The following is a 12,646-nucleotide window of genomic DNA, read 5'->3' as shown; positions in this document are numbered from 1 at the left end:
ACAACAATTCAAGGTGCTTGTCACAATAATAAATGCTATAAGAAGCTAAAATGGTATGCAGCAGAACAAACAGGGGTATAAGAATCTTAGTGCAGCTACTGTCTACATCAACACACCCAGTTTAATTTCATAAAGGCTGAATCATCAGAAAACTTTTACTGAACTTAATAGGGTTAGAGACAAGGCTGCTGATTGTCTTACTGGTGCCCAGGACAAGACATTCTCCAAAGATCTGAGGACTTGGATGATGTGTTCCACTTTCTTGGACTCTGGGCCGGGTTTCACTCAGAACTAACTTCTTAACAAACTCAAAGGTATTTATAGCGAGCAAGGTGAAAAGCTAACCGTCATAGGTCATGGGTGGGAAAAAATATCGATTCTTGTAATACAATTATCGATACACTGGCGCCAAATAACTTTTTTTTTTTTTTTTTATCAGAACATGCAGGTGATCTAAAAAGATTCTTCTGACAGCTTGACTTCCCAGACAAGTTATTCCATAGCTCTTTGTGGTGTAAACTTGTGTTAATTTACGCTGATTGAAAAGATTGTAGCGAGCCGTGGTTGTATTCATCCTTTAAACATTGTATCTCCAGGACTGTTCTGCTTTGTGGCAGCTCTGCATTTTGCCAGTTTAAATTATTAGTAGTAGTATTTCACACTGGAATGATAGCACACGTGGGTATGGACAGGTTGCAGTCAGTGTGTGACAAAGAGGCACTAAGCCAAGACTGTGTGCACTTTATATACATTGTTTCGTCATGATTCCTGCACTTTACCTTTTTAAGGGTATTTTGTATTCTTCAGTTAGACAGATATTGTGATATAATGACAGGTGATTGTTTTGCAATGTATTAATCATCACAGAATGTATCCTTATGCTTTTGTTATTGTGGGCAACATGTTGTGAATCATATGATATAGTGAGTTACTCTGTGATTTCCACCCCTAGTCACAGAGAAGGGCGACATGGTGGCAAATGTTTAAAATATTGGAGTAATGGTACACATGGTTGAACAGTTTCTCCTGGAAAGCATTTATAATGTTAGACTTGGTTGACATGTGAGCAGTGATAGAAGTAGCTCTGTAACAAATAAAGTAAGCTGGATAAAGTTCACACTGTGCATACTTTCCCACCTGGTGACCAATCCCAATGAGAAGCGGGTGTGGGTTTCAGATTGTCTGTTTCGCAAAGTTCCCAGAAATTGACGGCTGCAGCCACCCCAACCATTCTGACGTCAAATAAGCGTGGTGTGAGGGGGTTTCATATCCTTTTAGACCAGTCAACAAGTACTGATGAAGCAGACTGGCTCAAGTGAGGACTGAATACACTGCAGCTGTCTGGCTGACTTTTTAGACTTTATAAAGATTACCATTACAATAGGTAAAACGATCTCTAACTCCCTGACTGCACAAAGAGTTCTGGTTTGGTTTGTGAGGTGAGCTATCTTTTAATTTCCCTTCTTTGGCACCAATGACTAATTGCTGAGATATATTGTTTTGTGACTACATGGTTTTGCAAAGGTATGTTCAAATAAAACGTATTTTATTGACCATTACCTGCAGATGTGTTCTTATGTGCACATGTCAAACAGCCGTACAAAGTGGAACAGGCAAAATCAAAGTGACACTGCATCAGTGTTGAACCCACTAGTGTCTCATACAGTATAAATGCCTTGTTCTACAAGACCAAGTTTATTTTAAACTTTAAGGAGAAGAACTTTTAAAAATTTTTTTTCAGATTTTCATTTTATTTTTTATGACTCATGTCATGAATTTTAAATCTGAATAGACAATTGACTCAAGTACTAGTTCTTAAAAGGTTTATTTAGGTTGTTGATTCATGTATGCAGTTTGTTCCACTGCTGTCTGTGGGGATTGTGCCTGGACTATATACCATATATAGTAAACCATTTTATTTGAACTAGAAGCAAGACACACTTATTGAATAGTCCTATGTTTGTGTCAGTTTAAGTCTGACTGAGATATGATAATTGATTATATACAGACAAAAGTAGCAACTGGAAAATGTCAAAAGTTTTGACTGTGTGACTGAATCTTAAACACCAGTGCTGTGTGTCAAGCCAGTGTAATGATTACATTGTTTGTAGCTGAGGCGTTTCTGTCAGCTTCACAGACGCTGGACCTTTACCTCCAGCAAGGATAACGTTCATGGCTGCCCAGCACTTTTACCCTCTGGGTTTTTTTTCTTGAGTATTTTGGTTCAAATTCCTGAAAAATGTTGGTTAAGTACAGCTTGTCATAATATTAATTGTGCATTGTGAGCACTGTTAACTTGGTGTCCTGCTCATGGGGACAGTACGATTACTGTTGGTGTTCAAACACGTTTTATTAAGCTTTAACTGATTTTTTTGATTTTTTTATTCTGCAGTGCATCAGATGATATACAGCAATGATTAAAAGGTGGTCAGAAATTAATTGATGTAAAAGCAGGCTAATTCAGCCGATGGAGATATTATCTGAAATACTATATGGAATTTAGTGACTGGTTTAAGCTTTTCCGATTGGGTATAAAATCATGAGAATATATCCGATTTTTAATTTTATTTTGCTCTGACTGCAACTGGAGCCTGTTCCTCGATGTTGCATTGTTTTATTACGTGTCTCTCACATCCAGTCCACACAACAGATACACACAGGATGTCCGAACTGTCAATGTTTGTATGTAAGATTGGGAACAGTGGAAGCTTGCAGACACAGTGGAATCTGCTGTTCAGCGGGCTGATAAAAGCAGGGCTATTTTGAGGAAGTGGTGCAGTATCTTTCACCAGGCTTCACTGCCTCCACCTCGCCCAAACATTTAAATATTTCAGACACACAAACTCGCACAGTCACCATTTGAACAAATGTTAATAAGCCTGCAAGTTCTTCACATTGTTTAATCACAGAAGCAGTAAGATGATGAAAAGTTGCTTAAATAACTTGTTAGTTGAGAACTTGTTGAGCAATTGAGCAGCTTTCATGGTCTCAAAAAGAATGGAAAAGCATTTTGCAAGTCTAACTGTTTCAACAGAATGGCCTTGGATCAGAAATACCATTGATGACCTTAGAAATGATGATTGCATCACATTTTAGGCATCTCACAATGTCATTGGTTCTGATGTATTTCAAATTACAGTATCAGTTCAAACAATTTTTGATATATAAACATCATTGACAGCCACATATTTAAAGACTGGAAGTCTGTGACTAGAAGATAATGTGATGCTTAAACTTATGCAAATACTGAATGATTTGTGGGGGTTTTACTGGGCACTGTAGATTGTTGTCACAGCAACTCCACATTACAATTGACAGTGTTTTGTTCCGCCTCCTCGCTATCATATTCAGAGGGCATATCAATTGTTTATGAGTCATGAATAATTTGGTGAGGGCACATGTCAACTTTTTGTCCTCTTGATTTCAATCGAAAACACCGCCTAAAGACGGGGACGCAAGTACGAACGCTTATTCGAAAATACACTCGACCAAACACATCTGCTTGTACAGCACACGTGTCTTCCCTCTGAGAGAACAGCTTGCAGACATGCCACACCTGCTGCAGAGGAGACTGGAGCTGTGATATGAGGGATAGCAGTGCAACTGATATTCCACAAAAAGATCTTCCTTTTTTCACCCATGGTGGGCTGTTGTGCGCTGGTGAAAAGTCAGCAGTTTCTAAATGAGTCCCCTGATGATATTCAGTGCAGAGTCTTTTTAAGAACATTAATCATATCTGTGTCCTGAGTCAGCATACATGCACAGTATCATTTTAATATGGATCCATAACAGCTGCCCAAATTTAGGAATGGCACGTACGCTGGACTTCTTAGTTCTTAAGTATTTTTTCATTGTAATATAACATTTTTCAACCTAAATGCAGCTTTATTTCTCTGCACGCCGCTCATTTTCAGTATAAAACTGTTTAAAGCTGACACTTACTCAGAGTTACACCTGAACATTTTTGAAGCATAATACATTTGCCAAGCAGCTGAGATAATTTGCTTTCAGTATTATTTAGTTTAAGTGGGTAAAGATAGGTTGATATTGAGTAGATCGTTTCACCTCTTTTAAGATAAAATAGCATTTCAAGGCTCGACACAAGGTTAAGTGGCTGCATAAAGTGTACTATAGCAACCTATTTCCAGAGAGCATCCTTAGTGTACCAAAATTATCTCAACTCTCAAAATCATCTTTTTTTTCTCACGTTCAAGCGTCCCCTCAAACCTCGAGTAGAGCACTGCTACTGTTGGAATCGGATTAGAGCGCCCTGTGGAGTTAGAGTGGGAATTAATGAAGAAACTTTCCCAATAGACCAGCTTTAATCCGGCAAGTGTTGTTGGAATGACAGGAGAATCGTGGGAAAAAAAGGAAATCATTCGCTGTCATACAATGTAATCTCAATCATGTGTGCATCTTACAGTAACTAGTTAACAATAATCTACTTAACTAACTTAAACTTGAACTAGCATTGTTTTTTTGTATGGTAATTACAGTCAGAGATCTCTTAAACATGCCTTCTTTAGTGATTTAACGACTCATTGACACTCCTGTAACCCTCTTAGGTATTATCAGAAGCCTTATCTCTTGCATAGCCCATGTGATGTAGCCCCCTCTAGTGTTATCACTTGATACTTGCATGTACAGGACAGGACTAATGCCACTGTGCAGACCAACATGCCATATACTGCACATATTGGCAGTTGCCACATAGTTGTGATTGTTGCTGTGTATATTTGATGCAGGATCTTGAATTGTTTGGCCAAGCAACAACACACTTATGACCGACAGACTGTGATTGTCCTGCAGGTCCCTATAAAATGTTGTGTTTGTAAAACTAATTGTTCAGTTTATACAAGGAAGTCTATTTATGCCATGCATGTTTGTCACCCAGTGTTTCTTGCGTGCAGGGGCAAATATTTCATGGCAGTTTACACAGTAACTAATAGATGAGCTAAAATCACTGATTCATGAGATAACTCACATTAACCTTTTCCTTGGATAACACAAGATGAAATGAACATGCACCATCAACCAGCCGTGCCGTAATGATTGACAGCCTCGCATCTCTTTCTCGCCATGCAGCAGTCAGCAGAGCAGTCAGCAGAGCAGCCTGCAGAGCAGCCACGAAGATGACAGCTCTCGCTTCCTGACTCCATTAATCCGAGAGGAGAGGTGAGCGATATGTGTATGTTGTTGTTTGTATGTGTGCATGTGTGTGTTATCTCTGATTGGGCCTCATTCTCAGAAGAGAGATTCAAAGAAGTAATGAAAATGTGACTTGAGACTCAGGCACTGAATGCTGGAGATATCCAGCAAATGTTAAAACTGTTAAATTATTTTTTACAGCTTTGTTACAATGGGTCCAAGGGTAAGTCAGGCCACACACAGGACAGTTTTTGTGTCTGTTCTACCAGGTCACGTTTAGATTCATGCTACTGGCAAGAATAATCAACTCAAAATGTCAATGTATTCCCTGATTTCTGCCCACATCAGTCTGTCTTGCATGCATTCTCCACCAGAGGGCGCTTCCTCTTCATATTAGTGCTCAAAAGCTTTGCTACATAACCTGTCCCTGTGTGTTTGTGGTGGCTTTTAATTGTTTTCCAACAAATTCAAGCCTTCGGCCAGCTAACGCGGCTGTCTTGGAAGAGACTTATTCTGTGCAAATGAAGCAATAACATGACATTAATGAGGACAAAAAAGCATAGAGGGCTTTTGTGTACTTGAAAGGTATATTACAAAAAAAGCTTTTTTGTTAGTATGAACTGTCTGAACTGAACTTTTTAAGGTATCTACCTATGTAATTCTATGTGTAACTACTCCTACAGCCTCTACTTCCCTTCAGTTGAGAGACAGGCAGTATCATTAGCTCTGTATCCCCTTGGAATATGCTGCAGTTGTCACAGGGGCACCAGTGACAGGCTTGGACATCAAATCAGTCATAGAACCTGCTGTGTAGGTGTGTGTAGGTGTTTGTTTTAAGCACAGACGTGTGTGTGTGTGTGTGTGTGTGTGTGTGTGTGTGTGTGTGTGCGTGCGTGTGCGTGTGTGTGTGCGTGTATGTGTGTGTGCCTGGTGTCTTGGGATGTGATATGCGGTTTTATACCTTATACCTGCAGTGAAGTCATGTAGCCAGAAGGAAACTAGGCGAGTGATGTCTTGCCTACCGGGGGATTAGGAGGAGGATGTGTCAGGAAAGTAGAACTATCTGGATTTCAAAACTTTTCATATACATTCATTTTGCCTTGAAATAGTTCTTGTTCACTTTATAAGTGCGCTGATGCAGGGGTCATTATCTTTGCTTGCCCTACAACGTAGATTTTAGGGTCAATTAAGTTTTAAGACAGAATGAAAGATGTCAGTGTCCAGATATTTAACAGCAATATAAAGATACAGTCCTGATTTTGGTCTATGATTTGTTTTGTTTTTGTGTTTTTCAGCAAGATCGTCCTTGATTTAATACCATTTAGCAGCTAAAAGCTTGCAGATTTGAGATTTAACCACCAGCACATAAATGCAGTTATGAAAATGAAGTGAAATTGAGTTATTTTGACTTAATTAAAAGGGTATATAAAATGACTGAAGTATCTGATCTAAATCACTGTAAAACTTTAAACTGATGTTGGACCAAGGACAGCTTTTGCACCAAATCGCAGCCAACTTTAACCCCTTCCAGCTTTTGGCAAAGGTATTGACCTTGAAATGAGTAGTTCTGTCTTCCAAAATATGTCGAAGGAACGTTCGGTTAAAGGTGGAACTGAAACAGAAAATGTGTAGCAATCCTCTTCGTCTAGCCTCGTAATAAGCACCCACTCGGCTGCCTTTGCTCTCATTGCTCTATCTACTGTTCACTACACCTCCACTCGTTCTCTCTGTCCTGCACTCTTCCCCATGTTCCTCTCTCTGGCTCTCCCTCCCGCGCACTCTCCTCGCTCAGTGTCTCCACTTGCTCGAATTAGGAAGCGGTATCTGTCAAACCTATGGGATTTCTCGCTGCTCTTCTCTTTGCTGTGCTGGGGATAGCTAGTGAGGGGCGTCTGCAGCAGCTGCAGGGAGAGCAGCGTTCTGTAGCCGGCTTTAGAGGGCACGGAATGTCATGTCTCCTCTGCAGGTAAAAACAGCTGCATTTCTTGCACCGCTGCCTCTCTACCTGTCTCGCCGCCTCCGTGCGCCAGGCTTGTTTTTTTGCTCTCGCCGCATCTGTCTGTTTGTCTTGTGTGCTGCAGTTTGCTCAGTGTGCTATGTGCAGCTGCGTTTTTTCTGGTGAATTAACAGCAGGCTAATGTGTACCACTAGCTGTGATTTTTGGCTGCCTCTTGCCAGATTTTCTGGGCATCTGCGTTGCTTCAGGGAGGGAAGACGTGAGGGCAAGTTTGCTCATTTGCAGTCATTTATGTGTGTTTGCATCCGAGGCTTCTACTAAGTTCAACTCCTCCACTATAACTGCAGATGGGGTTATGTAATATCACAATGTGACTTTGCTGAGACGGTGTAATATGAGTCATCAGTGAAGATGACGCAGCACATGAATGCGAGTTGTGAATCGGGATCACACATTGTGAGACATGTCCTCAGTGGGTCAATTTATAGTATTGTGTATATGTTTCACCTGAGGTTGTCCATGAAATGCATGCAGGACTCATATTTCCCCATTCAAAGCGAGGCAAGTTTTTCGTGTAGCATCTTTCAAACACACAGTGTTGTTACACAAGGTAATAAAAGAAGATATGATGAAGTGAGATACATAAGTAAAGGGTTTAAACAGTATAAAATGAAATAGAAGTTTATAATGGAATAAGACAGCCATAGTGAAGTGTCAAACAGAAAAGCAAACAAACTGTGAATCTGAGCAGATCTCAAGTTTTCTGTAACTTTGCTGCAGATGTGTGGTGCATGAAATCTGAATGCTGCTTCTCAGTGTTTAGTTTTGACTGACAGTAAGGGAACTCTATCCCAGACTACCTGAGAGGTTCTGGATGGTTCATTACGTAGCAGCAGGTCAGACATGTATATTAACCCCAGACCATTCAGTGCTTTAGAAACCAAGAACAGCATTTGAACATCTATTCTTTGACAAACAGGAAGCCAGTGTCATTACCTGAGAACTGGAGCAGCAGCAGTGTTCTGAATCAGCTGCAGCTGTCTGGTCTGCTTTTTAGAGAGACCTGTAAGGTGTTACACCAGTTGAACCCACAAACGCATTGGACAGGTTTTCTACAGTAAGTCCAGCTGAGACAAAATCATCTTAGTGTCCATATACTTGTAGGGTGACAGTAGGCTGATTTTTTAACTATCCGTATGTTGTTATTAAAGTCTAAGTCTGAGTCCATGGCTACCACAAGATTTCTGGCTTGATTAGTGGTCAGCTGAGCACTGAGATGTAACGGTTCTTCTTTGGCTGATTTACAGTTTTATCGATGTTCAACTGTAGACATTTTTGGCAGATCCAGTCATTGATTCGTTCAATGCACTTACTCAGTGCCTGTATGAGACCATTAGTCACCTGGTGATGTTGTTATATAAATCGGTGTGTCATCTGCATAATTATGGTAGGACAGTTTGTTGTTTTATTTAATCTGAGCTAGTGGCAACATTTAGGTGTTGAACAGAAGAGACCTGAGAATGGAGCGGTATGTTAGTAGGTGTAACAACAATACAGTTCTGTATAAAACTCTACTTCCAATGTATTTGGCAATCATTATAATGGCAGTTTTACTTATACATTGATTATTAATGGTTATTAAAGCTAAATTACTCTATATAACGCTTAAATAATATAATATAATGATATCAAATTACACACCTGAACAATTAATTACAGTTCATATTAAAGAATTTTAGTAATGGTTCTCAGCTTCAATTTGTAGCTGAGAAAAAGCACGGTGAAATGCTGATGAATACATAATAAAAAATGTTTTAATAATGATGATATCTAAAAAAGCAACAAACACACTTAGGCAAGGTTTAACAATGACATTATGAGTAAGACGCTATAATGTTATATAAATACATTTAAGCAGTTGTTTTTTGTATAATTGCATCTAATGTTCATAACACTTAAGCCACTTAATCACTGTAAGTGGTTCATAAATACTGTGTAGTTGATCTTTGAAAATTATTTGGAGGGCCATTATAAAGTTGCAACTGTTTATAAATGTAATAATTGATTTATAAAGTAGTTCATTGTTTGCTCCAGTGAAAAAAACATTAACTAAGGTCTAATTAGCTGTAAATTAAAAAACACATTTAAACATAAGTGTGTTTGTAATGTTATTATAAGGACTTATATGTTATTAACTAAGGCTTATTATAAGGGATTAATAGAAAGGGTTACCATATTATCAAACATTAATTAATTACTTTATAACAGTGGATGCTTCATAGAAGGAGTTTAATCTGTTTACAAAGACAATACAAACAATTCTTGATTTCTTCTAAAATTACTTTAAGGTGCAGTATGTAAGAATATTAGATCAAAACAGTAGCAATGACTAAAATATCATCAGAATAACAAAATCAGTTGTCATAATGTGTCGAAGATGTCCATGTATTGTGTTTCAGACATACATACTGAAGTTATTATGCTAACCAGCTAGCCCTTACCAAAGCTTCTGAAGTAGTGGTGTGAACAAGACCAACACTCCCTCAGCGTCTGGACCACTAGCTGCACAGCTAACTGAGCTAACTAGCTACAGTAACTGCAGCTACAGGTAGTGGGTACTCTGGTGATTAAATGCACCCCCTATTTGTTTGGAGCATGAATTGCCAGATGTCCAGATGTTCTCACATATTGCACCTTTTTAATAGTAGGTTGTAATGTGTTATAAACCATTTGTTAATTGTTCATGCTGCTCAGAAAAGTAAAGAAAGCGCTATCCTGTAAATATTATTGGGATTTTGTAATTGTTTCTATTGTTAGTGGTATATGAAGAAGTAATGCAGTACATAATACGACAGTGAATCTAAGTTGAACTGAACTCGATCGATTCAGCGCCACAGAACTGAATCCTGTCTCCTCTCTACTCCTGTGCAGGTCTGACAGTGCAGCCGACAAAATCAGGTGAGTCTGTTTTCCACTCACTCTTTACCTAGATAGGTGTGACTGTACATACCATGCTTCGGGGCTTGTGGGACCGGCCATGCTGTCACCCCATTTAGCCCGTCCCGCCCGCCCCACATGTGACACAGATTCACGGCTTTGTCCCCCAACCAAGGTGTCTGAATGCGCTTTACATCGGGAGAGGCCAGCAGTGAATACAGTTGCAAGCCATGGAATGCCATTGTTTGCTTTTATTGGACAAACAACATCAGACACAAACAGGGCTTTGTGAGCCGAACACTATTGTCTATTGGGTCTATTGTGGAGTTTTTAGTCTTTTAGTTAGGCAGCCGGTGGCAGGTCAGAACTGTGGACCGACACACACTATGGCCACGGACACTTCTGTCGTCAGGGTGTGAGGGCTTTGTGTCACAAGAGACGCTGTGCCAGTCCTGCAGCAAAGGGGTCCAAGGCACAAGCTGAAAAGGTGAGTGACAGGTGATGATGTTTTTAATCAGTGGTGCAGCACATGATAAATGTTGGGACGGGGATATCATGAATAGTTGGTCCTCCGTGCCTAACATTAGTGGGAAGAGACTTGAATTTTTTCTGATTCATCGCAAAATGAAACAACTTTTACCTGGATTTTCTATTGATTGCCTGTTAATATCTCCATTTATTACATGTGGGTTTGCATGTTTTTCTGTATATGTGCATGAGTGGATGGTAGGATTTTCCCAGTTGATGTCTGTGTCGAAGCCCTTGCCTACGTATTGTGCTTTGTTTAAGAGTAATTATGACAGTGAGAAGGGGTATTATGGGCATGTTACGAGGCCTTAACCATGAAAGTGCTTTTTGGCGGGTGAGTGTGTGATCAGCGATCAGTCAGAAGAAGTGGTGTTTGACTGGTGCATTTTCTGAGCTGAGTGGACACTGTTATTTTTGGTGTATTTGTGTGTGTGCACTCTGGTATGTGTGTGTCTGGTTTGGTATGCTTTGAGTGGTCAGTCATGCGAGTTGGTTGACTAGCAGACTGGTTTTAAACCACCAGGAGTCTCTGTAGTCCAACACACAACCAAGACACGGTTTATTAACACAGTTTGTATTGACTGTGTACACCACTGCCTCATTTGTCCCTTTAGGGCAACGTCATCATAAAGTCTGTTCCTGTTGCCAAATTGCATGAATAGAACACAAACGTCTTCTTCTGTAAATAACTTTCTAACAGCTTTTGTTTCAACTGCTGCTGAGTGACGACACAGAACATATTCACTAAAAGTCTGATCACTTGATATCTGGACTACAGGGTTTAAAAACCACTTTCATATAAGAGTGAACCAGTTTTCTAATGTTGAGTGTGATATGTCAGAGGAAGTCAGGAAGTAGTAGACTGTAAAGTGGTGCTTCTTTTTGTGTTTGAGCGTCAAGTGTGTTGTCATCACTTTATCTCATGCAAAGATGTGTTGGGTTGTTTCAGCTGCATGGCGCAAAATGATGTGTGTATTTGATGTTACATTTCACATTCATCTGCTGAAGGGACAAAGGTCCTATTCCCTTGATCTGAGTTTAAAAACGTTTACCTGCATGATTTGGTGGCATTACATCTACTTTGGAAGCACAGCACATTTTTTAAAAATAGAAATATGTATGTATATTTGTCTTCTGATCAGAAACAATTAATTATGTAAGTATTCTATATCATAAAAGATGTGCTGGATGTGATTTTAAAGATGCTAAATGCAAATATCCAGATTATGCTGTGCATTATGAGCTAATTCTCTACAAACAGAGTTCACACTTGCCAAAGTACCTGAAGAGTGAATGTTGTAATTTTAAAATATTGCTGTAATTTGAAAGTGAAGTGAGAGAAAATCAGGAATAAGTGTTTCAGTATGAAGATGTCCTCAGGGTGGAACAAAAATAAAAGGGTTTGAATGGTTAACTAGTTCAAGCCACCAATGAATTGAAAATGCAAATTAAACTATTGGCAGTTGTTGATATAATGGACACATGATCACACTAACAGAACAAAATTAACTAACTGCTCTGCAGCCTTTCACACAGTGCAAATGTCATTTTCATGCAATACAGTACTCAGAATCCCATATGACATCTGTCTCATTTTATAATAACAAATCAATATGCTGTCCATCCTTGACATACAAGCCACATAATGTAAGAACATCTCTGTCTTGCTTGTCCCCAAGCACATCTTTTGCACAATGTTTTGTTCCTGTGTCCCCTGTAACCCTACTGCAGCTATTTCCTAAGTGCTCATGAGTCACACAAACTTCACAAGATCGATCCTCGGTTTGTTATAAAGCCAACTGTAAATAATGCATGCGCAAAGCCCTCTGGCTGGATTAAGCGAGCAGGATGCAAGTGCTTTTGGAAACTCTGGAGTTTGCATGTTTGGAAGGAGAGTCAGTTGTTGTCAGTTTGTCTACAGGCAGAAAGAAGCTGTGATGTATTCTGTGGCTGATGAAATAAGTGGCTGCTGAGTTGACTAATGTGACAGTAACTGATCTTGTCTTTATGATGGCTATCGTAGGGTTGTGCTGTTGAGATTCTCCTCAACAGTGCTGTATTATACTCTCTGCCTTT

General features: G+C 39.5%; 1 protein-coding gene across 15 annotated transcripts in view; it reads left to right on the top strand.

Moving 5' to 3' along the window:
• gramd1bb (GRAM domain containing 1Bb) overlaps positions 1 to 12,646 on the top strand; it is a 138,275-nt gene that overhangs the window by 61,007 nt on the left and 64,622 nt on the right. For 14 of the 15 annotated variants that reach the window (XM_030438942.1, XM_030438886.1, XM_030438869.1 and 11 more), the window contains 2 exons: positions 5,086 to 5,175; positions 10,037 to 10,063. In XM_030438942.1, coding sequence (XP_030294802.1) covers positions 5,086 to 5,175; positions 10,037 to 10,063 — 117 coding nt within the window. Of the gene's footprint in view, positions 1 to 5,085; positions 5,176 to 6,860; positions 7,115 to 10,036; positions 10,064 to 12,646 lie in introns of those variants that run through there. The other variant, XM_030438952.1, reaches the window with a different exon arrangement.

The sequence above is a fragment of the Sparus aurata genome, chromosome 2, assembly GCF_900880675.1.
Source record: "Sparus aurata chromosome 2, fSpaAur1.1, whole genome shotgun sequence".
In the NCBI taxonomy this organism is placed as follows: domain Eukaryota; kingdom Metazoa; phylum Chordata; class Actinopteri; order Spariformes; family Sparidae; genus Sparus; species Sparus aurata.
This window is presented reverse-complemented; position numbering and strand designations above follow the sequence as displayed.